The following is a 19,142-nucleotide window of genomic DNA, read 5'->3' on the forward strand; positions in this document are numbered from 1 at the left end:
TTTACGAATTGTTCCAAGATGCCATGAAGAATCCTCTTAATCGTGAAACTGTGAACATATCTTTCGAAAAATACTTAAAACCATTTCTTAAGAGTAATTTATAGTGTAATCTTTCTACATTTTTAAAGGAAAATGTAAATCGTAGTTATCTATATTGTATATCGTATGTGGTGATTGAACTTTGAATATTTTACAGTTTAATATTTTATAAATCGATATCCCATAAATAACATGATTGGTCATTGAAAAATACAATTGTAACATTATATCATATTAGCAATATCGAAAGAATGTGTACGTGTTCATTCGCTCATTTTGCTGCGAGTTCGTATTTAACAAAAACGAGAAGAACAAACGTAGTTTTCTATTATTCTTATGGGCTCTCATTGTAGATATTTAATTTCTATAATGGACCATCGCTGTAAGAATTTCGAATGGACGTTTGATAGAGATTTTATTTTTAAGAGAAACGTTTTAGGATTGTGTGATCATTCTCGGATAAGATGTTTTAAGTATGTTGTGAAAAATGACATGTTCCATACAGTTTTTGTAATTCGCAAAGTGATATTTTCAAGTACACAAGTGTCTGTCTTTCTTGTTTAACCTGTAACGCATCAAAGAAAATTACATTTTAAAATTGAAAGGTTCTCATACGGCACAGTGTTTATTTACAGAATAGGAGCGATGACATACATTATTGTTCGTTATACTAACATAGTGCAATTATCGTTAATTTCTGTTAATAATAACGTGTCTGGTTAACTTAAACGCCCACAATGGAAATAACGCGATTTTTTCGCGAATGAAATGTAATTTGTGAGATTCATTGGTACCGTTGCGGTACCATGATCTACAACTTTGATCAATTCGTGTATGTATAGCACATCCAACAAGTATCAAGTACGTAATATTACGAAATAGAAATATTCCAAGAACGTTCATTTATTCGCTATTTTTATGAGATATGATTATTGCTCATATAAATAACGGAATTTCGAATATAAATAATAGAATAAACAAAGTTATGAAACAAATTCTTGGTCATTAATCCCTGTTCATTTTGAAAGTCAACAGATAATTAACATTCGCTAGGCAATGGCTACATTTATCTTATCTTGTTTATTTGCACCGACTTGTTGGACATACTACGTGTAGATCATAGGTCCTAGGAACTTCATGGATGGACCGATAGAATCGTCATACTCGTGTGTATACGTAGACCAAGAATGTAAAACAGTAGAAAAGAAAAAACTATAATTTATTGTTTCACCGGCGAGCGATTATTTTTTTTTTAAAAACAAATACATATACATGTATATACTTATATATGTGTGCACTGACCACGAGTATATATACACATATATGTAATATATATTTCATGGATCCTCGAGGGCGATCCAGAAGGGGAGGAGCGGAGGTTAGACAATACGCATTCTTAAAAAATAATATTGTTAATTATCGTTATCATTAAATATTAATTATATTCACTTTTAAAATTATTATTCATTTGTCCACCTGGCCTATGGGATCTTTGTCTAGCTTTAGACAGACTTCTCATTACTAGGATAGCATTTTTTTACGGAATACATCCTCTTATAAAATAAGATCTCATTACAATTATATTTCTCGTCGCATAGAACATAGACGGCGCATTTCAAGTATTAAATGAGCCACGTGGAAATGCAACGCGCATTTTTTACTTTCGTTCCTTTTGTTGTCTAGGGTTCTCGCGTCGAATATAATGTGTTCTTTCAATCGCGTCTAAATGCAAGCTTCTGTAAAGACATTTCTTCGTCATTCACGAACAGAATATTTTTTTCTTTAATAGATTATATATCAGTAAATGATAAAGATAGATAAAAAATGTCTAATTTTCTTTTTCAATAAATTACATTTTATTTATAAATATTCACATTCGTGGAAGGAAGAAACTCAAAATTTTTGTTCATTAAAAAAACAACAGTTTCGCGTTTGTTCGCATCACCGCACGGAGGATTAATTACTATCTAACAAACAATCCTTTGTCTATGTTGCGTACGATTATTATTACAATAAAGATTATGATTCGATCTCCAGATTCCTTTTCGTCAGTGCCAGGAGAGGAGAAGAAATTCTCGAGAGAGAAATGTCGAATAGAAAGAGAGGAGAGGATAAGGGGAATGAAGATGTTTCCAAAAGGCGAAGAAACGGAATATGTATCTAAAAATTGGTAGAACCGGTTCGACGTGGGAAAACACGGATGGCATACTTACAATTAGTTATTTTGACTAATTTTGATAATAAAATTACGACGTTTTTATTAATACAACAAGGATAAATTTCCTTTCAAACGATTTTCGAATTAAAGGCAAAGCATAAAATTTGTATATATACTGCACGATTGATTTTTAGGTACTGCGGTAGTATTCCACTAATCTTGGGAGAAATAGAAGAGAGAATTAATTTCCATTCTATTTATTGCAAGTAACTTACCCTAAACACAATCATTTTTTTTTTCCAACACGTTATCGTATCGTAACTCTTCAGACAGCTTTCATGACTTTTGCTTAGATATCGATATTTATTTGTGATCTTTGCTTCTCACATAACCTGTACATCGAACAGCCGCTTACTTAGATAGTTCCGTCTTCCAAGTCGACCCTATCAATACACTTATTCTGTTTTATTACTACCTGTTACAGTATCGTGCGTGTAGAGACGTTTAGATACTTTATTATATAAATAAACTTAAAAAATAGCTTCCAGCCATTTTACAAATCGATAAGATCGATTTAGAAGCAACGAGCGCCCATTATCGAAATGCGCTAATCGATGGAATTATCGGAGTCGTCTCAATGAAAAGAACACGCGATACCTGAAAACATATAAATCGACGTCGCAAGAAATAATTTCCATGATTCACGACCAACGTACGACTTTCATTCGTATTTTATTTTCCTTACAAGCAGTTCAAAGAAAATCGCTTCCAGAGACATCGGCTATAAATACGTCGATTAAATTTAAACGCTTCGCCCGTAACGTTCAATGGTCGTTTCGACGTGAGACGAGACAAAGCATAGATTAGCAACGAATTAACTATGAAAAACATCCGGGGAAAAATCGCCATGGCGAAAAAAGGAAATTACCAGAGTTATCGTAGGCAATTGGTGTTTCTTATGTAATTAGTACATGGCAGTATCGACATGATATATTTTAGTTTTAACCCGACACATCGGACTTTATAAAAATGGCGCCCGTGTTCCTCCTACGCAGGTAGAACACAGATTTATGGTCATCTTACTGCTTAAATAAAACTTTCGCACGTTAAAAAATAGGATCCTAATAATTTTTTATTTATTTACATGAGAAAATAGAAATTTCTCTGTGTTCGCTATTTTCTTTTTGTCCACTACAAATTAATTTCTTTGATATTTTCAATACTTCTGGCGTCAGATTCTGCTTGTTTTAAACGATCGTTGCTTTATTTTATTTGTATTGGTCGATTCGGGCGATAATAAATGCAACGGCTAGTGTACGTAAAATTCATATTATTATTGCACAGGGTATAATAATGACATAACGTTATATATAAGATATTATCAAAGCTGTAACATCGTATATATAAGATTATTTTACCAAGTGTAGAAATTATTTGACATTCATATTTCTTCATCGGAAAGATTTAACGTCAATTAATATCGCGATCTAACAGGTTAGTAAAAGATAGCGCTAGATCCTACAAATTGTTATCATTCGAAAGTGGAGGGAACATGGTGGAACAATGTATTCTAAATGGCGCGATTAAGAATTCAGACTATTAACGCTATGTTTCAATAGTATTAATAATAATAATAATAATAACGTTACAATGATATCGTTTAATTCGCTATTTCCTGAATAATTCTTTTTGTTTCTTTTCTTTTAACAATCCTCTTCTCTCAATCAGTAGTATAATCAAATATATCCTCTGGCTAACAATTTCATCTAACAAAATCATATATAAAATAGACAATTTTAACGTTATAGTCTGACGATTAAAACATTGATTGCGTTCTACCTGGAAAGAGGCGAACGAGACGCCGAAAAAATCTCAAATAACTGTGGAGAGACAGTTAACGATTTACAGGATCACCGGAAGTATGAAGGAGGGGAAATTAAAAGGAAAATGTACAGGAAAGTTAGGAGGTGGAGATAGGGGAAGAAAGGGGAGTCGCTTGGTCCTACGTGAAAAAGTTAATAAATTATTACAACGTATTTCGCGATGCTGATCGTCCATAGGATAAATACCGCGGATGAAAATCTTGGAACAAATAGATATACACTTGTACGTGTGTGTGTCTGCGTGTGTACCTTTCATTTTCATATCATTTTCTTTCTTTTTTTTTTTTTAACTTCGTTTTTCAATATGGCATACGCGTGTCTCTTTGTAGTCGGAGATGAAAATCGTGTTTACGTATATAAATCTATGCGTGTACGTACGTGTGTTTCTTTCAAGATCGGAAGATGTGACGTCCTTGCGTACACGCAGCAAATTTAAACGTCTTTCTTTGTTTTTTCTTTTTTTGTCCATGGCAAATAGAATCTCTCTCGACTAGCAGAAGAAGCTTTTTCTCTCCTTAAGATACAAAATGTTTCTTAGTTTCCTTAAGGTGGAAGAAGGGAATGATCGTGAGGATACGTTGTGCTCAATTTATTGATAAAATGCGATCGATAAGTGAATCTCTTCTTTCACAAATATCGTTCGTTTCGCTCTCACGGAAGATCGACCAATCGGTTGTGGAGAACGTCGTCACTTAAGGTGGCTTAAAATGGCACGCCTAGTTTTTTATCCATTAATCGTAAGTGCATGGCAATCGATACAATCGCGTTCGACGAAGACATATTCGCCTGGCGGCTTCGGCTTAACTCTTATCATGAGCCTAATGAAACATGCGTTTTATTAATAAAACAGATTCTCTGATTTTAAATTAGGATTCACACTACTGGTTTTTGGGAGTTTTCGTAAGTGAATCAATAATTTAAATAATTCACACGTTCGACGAATAAATACAATAAAAATCTCGAGATTAAGATTGGAACTATCATATGGAATTTTAAGTCTAATTATTCACGGAGATATCGATTTTATGTTAGTAACTCAGAAATAAATAATTGTCATATATATTAGAGAAGTATCTTATTAGGAAAACATTGCGACTATATTTGTGCCATATGACGTTCAATGAAGAACTATATATGTATATTAGAAAAAACAGGAGAAAGATTGAACTGCAAATCGATCTGATGTGACCAAATACCGATATGTAAGATTAGGAGATAAATTGTACGATTAACGTGATTTAACATACAAACATTTGAATACGTACCTAATTTAAATTAATCGATTTAATATGTACTCAATTTCCTCTAAATTTTCTTTTAATTAATGGTTAACGTTGTTTGCCTTCGCCAAAATGCAAACACGTTATAGTCATTTATTATAAACAATCCATTTAACTTACTGGATTATCTATTTAATTATCCTACGACATATCTAGGTATATTAATGATTTTTAAAAAATTAAGAACCTTAAGTTATTTTTAGCGTCTTTACCTATCACTTTCCCCGAATAGTCATCGCCTATTTCCTAATTTTTTATTTTTCTTACTATTATTATAATTCTATTACTCTCAACCTAGCGATTAAAATAAGTTACAGAATTTCTAAGACAGAAATAAACCTTAAAAAACAAGGACGATCTCATATTTTATAGAGTAGTTTTCCTCTAGCGATTGTAATGGGCATTGCAATTCCATAGAACCGGACTCGAGAAATGGGAAATGCGACAATGGATCAAAGTCCCTTGTGCGGTCATACTGTTAAAAACGTTTCTGCAAATCTGGAATACGATCATTAAATAGAAAACAAGAAGAAAGTGGATGAAAAACAAAGAAGGGAGAAAAAAACTAAGGGGAGAACAGCAGAGGAAACGCTGATAAACGAGGTCGTGGTTCAAGGGATTGGCGTCGAAGAGAAATCACGGTGGCGCAACGATCCTTCTTCCTTTCCCTCCTTCCACCGAGCCAGAATGATTAACGACATACCAGCAGCGTTTATCGCCCACGAATTTTCGCGCTCTCAGTCCTGTACAGGGAGGCGTATACGTACGCCTGGATACGCATACGCTTTGAAATACACGTTGTGTAAATGCATCTGGAATTGGCGCGACCTTGCCGACGAGTACTCACGACGGGGCGGTTCATCAGTCATCGCCCTCTCTCTCTAGTTCTATCAGCACACGATAGTTACGGAAGAAAGACAAACATCCAACAATGAACACCGACTTCGTACGAAAGTATAAAATAAGTTAAGTCAAAACCATTCTACGATTCTACGTTTCTACCTTCTACTCTCGGAGGTGGACTAATGCTTAACCCAGGAGACTACTCGCAGCGTGAGGGGGCACACGAGTAGGAAAATAGAGTGCTGTGGGGTTAAGGGAGGTTCCACCTCAGAAAGTGATCGGTTCAAAATGAAAAAAAGGACAGGCGCCTATGATAAAACGCAGAATATTATCGAAACGAACAGATCATTAAGAGAATGAAGGCGCGTTTACATGAAAGGAAACAGGAGTATTGGGCAAATCTTTGATCGAAAGGTCAGAAAGAGATTAAGGTGGTTGGCTTGTCCCCGACGTGAAGGAAGTCTCTCTGTGGTCAGTGAACGAGGTGTTTCGCAAGATCCTCGTGGGAGATTCCGGATGTATCGTATCGTCGGCGGTGGCGCTTAATTCGGTTGAAGGACATCGTCTTTCTCAGCATGGTATCGTGGGACAAAACTGGGCGGTGCCAAAGCCAGATAAGCTTTGTCGCCTCAAGCGTAGAATTCTCGATTGTGATGCGGCGCACCGGGCTTAGGGAACGCCTGCGCCGCTGGTGATCTTCTTGGCTCATCCAGGGCGTACGAGCCCTCGTCCTTCTTGCGCATCCTATACACGATGAACATTACCACCAGGATTGCGCAAAGCAGGCCAACTACCGCTCCACCAATCACCGCTGCAAAAGATGAATTTTGATTAGTATAGAATATTAAACAAATAAATTAGATAAAAGTTATATAAAATATATAGAGGATTGTTTAATATTATGCTTACATTTATAAGCTGATGAATTAGGGTCAGAGTAAGTGATTTAATTAAGTAATTATAATAGCTGTTTATATGAAAATATCTGTGTGCAACATTTACAAATTAACAAATAGTATTTTAATAAGTTCCTCGAATTTTAAGATCAGATACTCCAAACCTATTTATCTATTTTTTCCCCTCTGTTAACTTTCTCAAAATACTATTTTGATTGTTTTCTAGTTTATTTCTTTATGATAGTAAATCTAGTTTTAACTGACTTTAAAGAGCGTCTCAAATCTAAAATATCTTAGGTAGCCGTACAAGCAGGATCAATTCATTATTCAGCGACGTTAAACCATTCAGGATGTTAATTATGTAGGGCATTTATTATGCGTAGCTGCTGATAAGTTAACTTAACCCAGAATTTCGTCGGAATTACCGAGTTCTCCTGAATAAATACCGTTTCCATGGAATGTTGATCCGCGTATTGCCCTTATACTTCGAATTTAATATTGAGGCAACGCGTTAATAAATAATGCGACCCTCTCGCGTAGTTTCGGTTCTGTAAACCCGGATTCTGATGTTCAAAGCGACTGCGTTTAGCGAATTCTATCACGATTAATCGTACAATGGTATATTTAATTATTTCACTTGCGTACAGCAAAAATTTGAGAATGAAAAGTTCTGGATATATAATGCTAGCAATACTGCATGCATTTCTGTACTCATTATTTGGGAAAAATATGGAACTTCCAAATGAAATATTCCAAAATTGGAAGAAGATTTGAAAGAAGCTTTAATTCAAATTTAAACATAATTTTTAGTCCAGTAGTTATAAACTAAAATTCTCGCTACTTTATGTAATTAAAAATTATGAAGAAAAGTAATCTAATAGCTAATTAATATTAATATAATATAAGATTTAATATAATTTATAATATTACAATAATGTATTTGAAAGTTCTCTTATTTAAATTTATACAGTTATTCAAATAAAAACTAAAAAGTAGTTAAAAAGCTGACATTAAAACAATCTCTCAAGTTCTTAACCACGAATAATGTACGCTTATATATTTCATTCTTGGCTGCTTACAATTGTAAAACCAGTTACAAGAGCATGAGAAAGATAGACTTACCTGCCAGCACACCTGGCTGAGCAAAGAAAGAGCTGGCACGGTCCTCGTGTTTCGGGTTCATGATGTATACGTCGTGGTGGTCGTCGGTGCTTTCCGAGTCGTCCTCGACATCTAAGGGCTCGATTACATCGACCTCGTTGTCGGGTCGGTTTACGGGCTCGATGATCGTCTGCAATGGTACACCGCTTAATCAGTTTAATCCATTTAATTCGCAGGCTCGCCAGGACGTGTGTTTTCGAACAAATCTAATAACCCGCCTTAACGTCCACGCGTCTCGGTGGGCTTTCCCTTTGCGTAAAATTGGGGGAGAGAAGGTGTATCTTTTCATTGTTAAAAGGATCAATGAATGACAGTGTGGGTTATAGTGAACCGTAAGTGTCGGATAGTATTTCATTACACTAATTATAACAAAATAACACTTAAACCTGCTACGTTCTTTGAGTCATTTTCACTATGTTTCGTTTCTCTATTGTCAACAGATCTTTTCAATTGAAAAAAAAAAAAAAAATGATAGAATCGTTATTAATTTCTTGTTTGCATTTTATGCTAAACTCTCCTTTGAGATATTAAAAGTTCTCTTATTCATTAAAACAAGGGTGAAATTGAAATATAAAAGTCAAAGAATCGCAGTAGATTAAAATACACATTTTCGCATGATGATATATTATGTACTGTTTTGATTAATTACTTTGTATTTTATTTTTTGATAGTGTATGAAATTTCCATTTGTAATATGATAAATTTGATAAGTTTAGAAAGGTGGGCGATGTAATAGTTTAGGAACTATAATAATAAATTAGAAGATTTTTAATCTTGCAAAGACACCTTGATAGGAGTTTGTAATTAATCATAAAAACTTCAGCCATATTCACCTGTTCCTTAGTTTTAACACTTGGTTCGTTGACGGAGTATGGTACTTTTGGTTGGTCTACCGGCCTTTGAGGAGGCGGTTCTATCCTGTTGTTGGTATTAAAATCTGTAAGCGAAAAGAGGAAACAGTAATTGGCTCCTTATATTACCGTTAAATATTCTAAATAAAAGACTATAAGCAATTATCTTGCCAATTAAATAAAAAGCAAGAGCAAGAAATTGCAACCGCATTCAATTATACTGTGGATGTTCATGCATTTTTGCCTTTATTTATTTATCAAAATATATAAATGCAAAAATATGTAAAATATCTAAAGTATTTGCACTCAGTGAGCGAAGTAAATATCTTTAATTTCTTTAAGAAAAATATAAGTTTGCATAAAAATCCGCATTCTAAACGTAACAATGGCAAAGGAATACCAAATATGTGAGTAATAAAAAAATTGTGCGTCACTTTTTCCCAGTACTTTTGATGGTCAAAGATGATCATTGGAACGATCGAGGGATTTGAATGGGAAAACGATAAAACGTGAAGCGTTTCCAGCTTGGCAATTTTGAAAAATGGAGACAAAAAAGAGGAAACGTTTCTGGGAATCGCGTGACGCGCACCGTTGGTGTGCCGCATACAATGCATTCCGCGAGCCACGCTTTTATTGAAAAATTTTCAGCAAAATAGAAGGACGTGAACTCTTCGGTGCCGTCGATCTCTGGGTGGTGCTTTTCGATCGTCGATGGAATTCGCACGGATGAGTAGCTTTTTGAAAAAAGCCGGGATGATGCTCGATTGTTTCGCAGCCCAAATACTCCAATGTCTTTTTTTTTTTTTTTTTTTAATTTGTCTCTAAACTGAAATACTCACAATGAAAGGTAATTACGTCCTAGTCTGATCTGAAGTTTATCGATATCGAATTTCTCGGAACTTTTGTGATGAAGAATTAAAAAATAATTGTTCTACTTCTCCATATTTCTCGGAGTGACAATTCTATTAGAACAATTCTATTGGAGTGATTGCACTTCCTATAACACCGAAGTTAATGATTAGTATCACACTTTTTTTCAATGAAACTTTGATAGCTATAAAATATCTACATTTTTGTCGTCTTGTTATATCCTGAAGGACGAGAACTAATAAATAGATTACAGATTTTTATGCGTCTATGGAAAATTAAAAGATTCAAATATATAGAATGCATATAATAAAATATATTACATGCAAATAGAAAATATCCAAAGTATAATGTTTAATGAATGGAACAAATTTCTCTTTAGGTCTTATTCTTTTAGTTGTATTAATAAAATTATAAATTTGCGTAAATGTTCACAGTCCATTGACAAAGTAAGAAATAAATAAATAAAAAATATATTCACCGTGATCGTCGTCGCCGTCCTCGTCGTCCGGTCCAAGGCCACTTCCGGATGCTTCAGTATCGCGACCTTCGCTGCCTCCTCGACCAGATCCCTCTAAAAACTCCTGGTCGTCCAAATAGATGTCGTCCGACGTGTTGTACGTCGAACTTCCTCCCGCTGTCCTCTCTTTTTCGTTTTGATCCTTCTGCAATAAAAAGAACAAAATTTTTTACTCTTCTATTTAAGTATCTTCCTGATAATTATAGAAAAAACTTAGAACAATCTTATTTTATTTAATATGCCTCTAGTGTGAAACAATATTTTAAGAGTACATAAATTTCTTGTATAGGCAGAAGATTAAAGGATCACGAAGAAAGTGAAAACGAGAAAAACACAGGGGATCTGTGTTCTATAACGAAACCATATGGACAGGTTCGTTTAGTCTCTTTCCTGGACCCTTTTTATACTTGGACGACACTCTTTGTGCCCCCAAATAGAATCCATTCCTGTAGACAAGCTCGTCTGTTCTGCTATCGAGTTACCCTACGCAACGCCGATGTCGTGAAAACCCGATTTTGTTCTTTATGTGGCTCTTTAACGTAGAACATCGTGTCTAACAAGAAAAAGGTACAAAAAGGAACATGCCATTTTCGTATCCCATGCTTCAACCATTTGTATAACACGGCCTTACAGCGAGTTAAACAAGAGCCACTTAAAACTATTCCATCGGATATTTTTCTATTTTAATGATTTTTTCACATTAAACCCTAATTGGTACCACGAGTGGAAGAACTACAAATTGAAAACTATGATAAGAAGTCTCGTATTATCTTTATAACGTACCATTCCATAAGTATCTTTTTTCTGTATTTTCCTGTATTTTATATTTGTCTACGAATAAGTGAGCGTTTTGAAGAAAATGTAGTTTTTATTTTATTTCTAATTAAGAAGAAATAATTATAATCTGACAGTGAGTGTGAAAATTCACCCATAGTACCATCCACATTGAGTTAACAATGAAACACTTTACCACAACTAAGGCAATAGAATTGTAATATTAAGAATAATTAGAATTGTAATAATATGGCGATAATGAGATATAATAAGATCGATATAAAATAAAACATTGCTGAACGCAATGATTAATAACAGTAAGCCTGCGGAACACGTCAAGGAAACTTCAAGCGGTGGTTTCCGGTTACTCAACGTTAGTGGAATGCTACAGTGACGTGCAATAAAGTCCAGAATAATAAATGATGCGATTATCGTGATTGTTCCCTGATCGATTAGCGATGTGTCTTCCATCTATTCATTTCAAACAAATATTTTTTCAACGAACTGAAATTAATTCACATAATAAGAAATTACATGATAAATTTTTATATTCTACCATTGTCTCCTAGCTAATAATAGAAATTAATTACATGTTCTTATTTATCTCAAAATAATAAGATAATAGATAAATAATAAAACACATTGTGGCTTTAGCACCCATTTTTAAAAGACTTCTTCGAATTTTTATCAGACTATCCTCTTCCTCGATAATTTCGTATTAAAATATCCCTTTCCAGGTACCAAGTGGTGTAAAAGTAACAAAATCAACAAAAATGGACTTATACCTTTTTCGTGTGGTCTTCGATCAGCTATCGATGAGCTTTTTCTCCTCTTTCCTTTCTAAGTAATCAAAATAGTCCACTGAATCGCTGTATCTCTTGGAAACAGTGACACAGCGGGGAACAATCGATTGAAAGAGAAACACAAGTGTGCATACAGAATGCAACGTTTACATACACGTTGTACAATCAAATAGGAACGAGCATTCAACCAAACTCTCGAATTCCGAAATTTCGAACGTTACTAAAAGAAACTAATCACAGCCGCTGCGAAGCAGCCATCTGGTACGTCCGTGTTTACATAGACTGGCCGTTCAGCTACTGAAAAGAGCATTTGTTGAATGCAGCGGAGTATTATAACACGTATTCGATCGTACAATAGATTCCCGATCGAAAAGTTATTCGTTTATTGGTCATTTTAATTCGTTTTTATTTTATTGCAATCGACAATTTTGTTATTATAGAAATTGACAATTATTTGATCGATGATATAATCTGTATTAGCTTCTATTACTTTCTTATTTTTTTCTATTACCTTTCATTATTTTCTAAAATAAATATTTATATCTCACTTATCGTAGAAAGCATATTTGAACGTTAAGAGATTATACAATTGTACGATTATGTAAATAGTAGATAACAGAGAGCGAAATTGTGCAATGATACAAAGTATAAAAACTTTCGGTTTCAGTGTTTGCGAATAATTTCAATTTTATAGCGACCACCTTTTTACTTTCTCAACTGAAAATATCGTGGATTTCGCCACAGTTGTGACATACCGACCTGGTAGCGCTGACTGAAAGAAGGGGAAACATGAAATTCCTCGAAGATTTAATTCCGAAGTGTGTAATAATCGTGCAGACTGTTTTGACGGCGGAAGGTAAGCAAAATAAATGATGGAAAAGAGAAACTGTTATAAACAAAATTATATGCTGCTTGAGAATGTGAACATTAAAAAGATTATTAGGTGGATACGTATAATATGTAATCATTTTAAAGATATTCATCTTAATTTTACTTTCGAACGATCACTACTTTATTAAATTTTGAATTATTCTATATTACATAGAATTAAATCGAGCATTCACAATGCAGAAATACCCGGGATTACTATATGAATACTATAAAATTAAAATCGATAACGAAATATATTAGTCCTTTTCATGACTGATTTCATGCATAGGTACGATTTTAAAGCGACAATCCAGTGAATGGATCAAACTGCTCTCTTATGTAATAATTCACTAATTAACAATATTAATGAATTTTGAAATTACAATGTGCAAGTCATAGACGATTTTATACTTTTACATCAAATAGAATATGTAGCTTGTAATTTGTAAAAATTACTTGTAAAATTTTATTCGTTTCTTTTACTACCATTTGTTATTATTAGATATTATACAAGTGAATTTAGTAGTATTGGTAACTAGTAGCTCGTAAAATTGCATTAATATTCCACTTCAGCATTTAATAACATTAAATTCAAATATGTAAGAGGGCGTTATGACGGTAGAATCTACTCAAAGAATTTTCTAGTATAACCTTGGACCACAATTTCCATACACTAACCTGAGATTATTTTACAGAATCTGAAACCAACCAATCGAAATATTTGTCTACCATTATATCAATCACAGTATCACCAAGTATCGGCACTTATTGTTAGGGTTGCACAAAGTTGCAAGAGCAACGTCCGCGACCGATGCACCGGGTGCAGGCGATTGTGCGTACGGATACATCGGCGAGCGTGTCCCTCGCAGCTGATCGATAACACGAAATTCTTCCTCGACCTGGGCCAGCTACTCACCACGTCAAAACAATTATACGTAACTGTTCGGTTTAGCCTGTTTCTGGGGGACACGGTTGATTTTCGGTGTGTTTCGCTGGCGATATTTCACGTAGTCTGGCCTTACGCACAAATCCGCTTTCTCTTCCACTTTTTTCGCCCGCTGTCTGCGGAAGAAACGCAAGAATTGCGCGGGCGCGCGATGTTATCGACCTCTTTCGCGCATTCTACCGCATTACGCGTTTTTTTTTTACTTTCTATTTCCTTTATTTTTTCCCCTCGTTTATCTTATTGTCGCGGCTGGAAAAGCGAACAATGCGGCTACGTTTGCATGCAAATGACTAAAGGCTAAGGTCAAGGCTCTCGAGATCCACTTGTCCCGCCTTTTTTTTACGCGATTTTCGCGGTAAACGTAATTAATAAATTTTGATGAGGACCGACCTTAGTCGGAATCAACAAAGGACTACAAGGTTACTTACAAGACTGTAGATGGAGGTGATGACGAGTGTCCTCGATTTTAACGTTGGGAATCGAGCAGTTTTTGGTAGATAAGACACGATACGCTTTTGAGGCAAGTGGTGACTGCACTGACGTAGTACGGGCTCGGGCCTGTAGACGGCACTGCTCCAGGCTACGCTATATAGCTCCTTTACACGTATAAAACGGGAGGACCTGGCCAGGACCGTACCACCAGATACCCTACTTTTATTCGAATTTTTTACCCCGCCTGATGGTCAATACGGTAGTGCCATCTTAACTGGCCCTTGCTAACCCCTTCAGTTTTTGGAAGTAATTTGGTAAAGCGACTCTTTGGTGTCGGATATTACATAAACCAAACAAATTTGTCAGATACTTGTATCTCACTTGAGAAGTAATACACAAGGAAGATATTAGAAATTTCCTAAAATCTTTCTTGATAACTAGGTAACGTGATCAATTAACCTGACTCTACTCTAGTTCATACTTAATTATGAGTACGAAATTGTTTAAAGAATCAATCATTTGGAATATACTAAGAATATACTCTATATCTTCTATATTACATTTTATTTCCAACCGTTAATGCATTTTTATTTTTTACCTCCTTTTTATCTCTTTGTGCAGACTCAGACGCTGAGGGATTCTCAAAGTCGATACATGATAGAGTTCGAGATATACGGTAAGTCGCACGATAAGGTGATCCGTTCGATATTCGTTCGTTGTAGGACTGTAGGATATTGAAATCCACCTGTTCGGTCAGAGCGCGCAACTACACGTACTCTACGTATCTACATGTGTCGCGCTCCCACAGCCAGTACCGCGTATTTGAATAAAATCGGAATCTTTCATATTGAATCCGCATTCGTGGATCTTAACTCGTCATGTGCAGTTTCCTTAGAGATCCGTTCGTATATAGTAGTATATATACATTGCTCGGCGTCAGTCATGCTCTCACGTCTGCTTTGTTTTACATAGTTTACATACGGAGAAGATAACACCGGATGTTTGAAAGACGACAAGGCGATGAATTTCCGGCGAGACAGATACCGTACAACGAAATAAATCAAACATCCTACAACTATGCAATTCCTACGTTGGTAGGAGCGAGGGGGACCAAGTAATCGAATATATACGAAAAACATAACCTCCACCTTCAATTTTTCGAAGTGGAAGCAAAATCAATTATTGTTCGAGCACAGAAAAATTGGTGGTCGATCAAGTCAGTCGACAGCTGTAGGTGAATGGAAACTCAAATTGCGACCATTATTTCCCAATAATCGATGTGTCGAAAGCAAAACACGCGGGCTTTATGCGCAAAGCATGAATACGGTGAGGATAATTGCAAACGCGTTCTTTCTAATCTTAAAATATTCGATCGTTAATTGAGACACCTTTTATGAATATTGTGAAGTTTCATTAGCACTGTAATAACGTTTGTTTGTCATTATTATATTGGGAAATTTTGAAACATGTCTGAAGTTATACAGTCGGGGACAAAAATAAGTGAGCACATAGTAGAAGTATACTTTGGTATATAACACTAGTATTAACTCGACTAAACCTCATTCATACTTATTTCCACTACTAGTACCTGTTCACGTATTTTTATCCTCGATTGTAGAAGAAAGAAATTACAAAGACAGAAAGTGAGAAAAAAGATAGAAACTAAGAAAATAGAAATTACAAAATATTTAGTACAGGCTTTACAGAGATCACAAATATATTTCATATTTATATTTCATTTTAGATTAGCCTCATAATGTTAAAAACATTGATGAAACGCAACAGTGTCTTTTTAAAATGTAACAATAAGATTCAAATATTGATAACCATGGAATTTCTGCAACAAGAGAATATTTAAACTGGGCGATTGCCGATGAAGTTGGTTTACTCAGGGAAAGCAGAAGACTTGTTCGTACTTGCAGAGGAGTGTCTGGCGTGCTTCTCCAGCCGAACTTCCTGGACGAAATTTCAACCGATTAGATTTCGTTCGGTTCTGGTACGAGAGAGATCGAATCTCCGGCAAAGGGAGCAGAAACGGTTCATTAGGTGCGTAACAGAGCAAATACATACTTCGAGAAGGAGAGTGGAAGACAAAGTGTACCTGGGTAAATGAGAAAATAAGTGTGTTCGCATGAAAGAAGAAAGGAAGAGGCTGTAGTTCGAAGTGGTAGCTTGCTTTCGAATTTTGTTTTACGCTTGATAGATTGTGTCTGAATCGTATCACCGGAAAATTTGGCGGTAAGTTGTGCTTGGCGTTGTCGTCTCTTCCATGAGTTCTATAACTGTCCTTTTTGTCTCGCTTGATATGTTTGTAAGAATATGCTGCGTTTGAAGCTTTAAAGTCACTGTTTTCTTCTATTTTGTCTTTTAGATTTTCAATTTTTATTTCGTTCAGAAATATTCGTAAACGGACAAAGTATGTACATACATCAACCAGTAACTTCCTTCAAAATATTCCTATGCATGGTAAATTCTATCCCTTCAGCAATGAAAGAAGTCGATTTACTTTCTTCCGATTGAATCTTTGTAAGTATGTATGTATATTACATGTGTGCTTGTATCAGGATAAAGCTGCTCTTAAAATCTCATTTCCATGAAACTCAAACAGAAATTCTAATATCCTTTTTAATAAATACAAAACTACTATTACTATATATTTCAACTAAAGCAAATATCAATCAGAATTTACGATGGTGTCAGAACTTTTTTATTTCATCAAGATGTAATTGCGTTCGTTATCCATCGTTGGCTTTTATTCGTAGTCGTGTCGCTTTCATAGGAACACTTAACACGCGGTTCATTGTTTCTCCATGACATTAAAATCGCTCGACTGAACCAGTCGATTCAATTAACAGCTGACGATAACGAGAGGTGTGGAATTTGTTTGCTGCTTTTTCTATCGGGTTTCACTTTCCCAATTCCGAATACAGTTTCCGGTTGAACAAATCGGTGGAAACGCGCGAAACAACCACATAGATTATCGTTTCGCGCCTCGACATGTCGGTAAAGTAAGGTGTCAAGTGCACAACACACGACCATCGACACTACCGCCCCCTCCCCTATTGGTTGTAACCGAGGATAAAGACGCCATCATTTCCATTCCACGGAATTAGCTAGTTCAGCATGAAATACAATTTCGTGTTGGTTAATTTCGGAGCTGCTTTGAATCGGGAATCACAACGTTTAACGATTCGTCGAGTTCCTACTACTGTGTAACTTATTAGACTTGCTTTCATGTACGCGAATACACCGGATGTGAATAATGGATTTGTTTGTAATGGTAAATAACAGTCAGCAAGAATAACGAGGTTAGTAACAAAAGGTATGAATGATATTAGTGGAATTTTTGTCATCTTTTGCAGATTGTCATTTAACTACTTTCGTACAAACAACGAATTATATACATTACACACATATTACGTTATACATACTATAGATACAAAGGTAGCATATGTATATGTCTATGTGGATATTATATTTATATATGTGTTAATCTTAGACAATTTCAAAACTTATAAATATAAGAGAAACGCACATCAAATTCTTGTTTCTCTGTTATATTTCATAAACTAGGACATAGATTAAGAAGGTAAATAAAACGATCAATATTCTATTGTAAAAATCATTTCTGTTAAAAAAAAGCATAACGTTTCGTAGCTAGCAACCTCATAATATCATTTTAGGGTTAGATATGTTCTCGATCAGTGTTATATTTACGACGAGAAACAATTGGTACCAATTAGATTTTCTAGTAATATGCCTTGTAAATCTCCAACACGTATAATTTTTTATGTAATTTGTTTGTGAAACCTAATTTTGCAATCTAAATATTAAACTTTCCTTTCTAATTTTGCTCTTCTGGTTATACTTTTTAGCTAATTGAGCATAGGATGAGCTAAATTTTATGGCATACTTCTAAAAATATATCTTTTGCAGAAACAATAGCAAATAATTAATCATTCTCGTTACGCATCTTTTTAGGTTAGGAATTCGAGAAATATCCAAGGAACCGCGATGCTCGATTAAATTTCACATCGTAATTAGAGGGATTTGTACTTGACATGACCGCGGAATATTTTGACGGCGAAAAGCTATGTTCTGTTGACAGATCGTGAAAACCGTCGCTCTTTTTTCGCGAATCCTGTCCGTGAAAATCGAACATGGCTAGGCAACCTTTGTCACTGGACGTCCGGCTGGCATCAAAGGACGCCGCAGAAATAATTCAAGTATAAATGAAAAGGGGCAAGAGGGAAGAAAGATCAGGGGTTGTCGTCGACAAAGAGCCGGTCGACAGAGATAGATGGATGACGGAACGGAGATCGATATAGGGGTCATCAACTGCGGTGTGAAAAAGGATGCGCTCTAACAATGAGAATTAGAAATCGAATTCGCAGTAGAGAAAGAGATATATTGCATAGCATAGAGATACGATATAATATGTAATATCTGTACGATGCTGTTCAAACATCAATCTTTTATTTAATGAGAGGCTAGTTTGATATTTTTAATGAAAAAAGTATGAATTAGAAGACTTATTCTTTTTTAATATTTAATTGGTATATATGGTTATAAAGAATAAGTTGGGTTATTGTTTACCGGTATTTAAAAAAATTGTTAAATTGAATTAATTTTTAAACGATGTGAGGAAATGGAATATTAAAAATCATGCAAAGTTAGATTAATGCAGTCTACCTGGAAATATTTTTATGCAGGCACATTGTAAAGCTTGTCAATAAAAGACAGGTATAATTTGGTGTATGGTACATTCAATCTACATATGTACGTGTATATTCGTTATAAAGGCATATATTGTTTATTT

General features: G+C 34.9%; 1 protein-coding gene across 1 annotated transcript in view; it reads right to left on the minus strand.

Moving 5' to 3' along the window:
* Positions 1-2,438: 2,438 nt before the first annotated feature.
* LOC117230769 (syndecan) overlaps positions 2,439-19,142 on the minus strand; it is a 232,181-nt gene continuing 215,477 nt past the window's right edge. The window contains exons 2-5 of the mRNA XM_033488527.1: positions 10,460-10,643; positions 9,094-9,197; positions 8,222-8,390; positions 2,439-7,014 (exon numbers count right to left, since the gene is read on the minus strand). Of these exons, the coding sequence (XP_033344418.1) occupies positions 6,833-7,014; positions 8,222-8,390; positions 9,094-9,197; positions 10,460-10,643 (639 nt within the window). The 3' untranslated portion in view covers positions 2,439-6,832. The remainder of the gene's footprint in view (positions 7,015-8,221; positions 8,391-9,093; positions 9,198-10,459; positions 10,644-19,142) is intronic.

This window comes from Bombus vosnesenskii, unplaced genomic scaffold, assembly GCF_011952255.1.
Source record: "Bombus vosnesenskii isolate JDL3184/JDL3185 unplaced genomic scaffold, Bvos_JDL3184-5_v1.1 scf7180000013267, whole genome shotgun sequence".
Taxonomy (NCBI): domain Eukaryota; kingdom Metazoa; phylum Arthropoda; class Insecta; order Hymenoptera; family Apidae; genus Bombus; species Bombus vosnesenskii.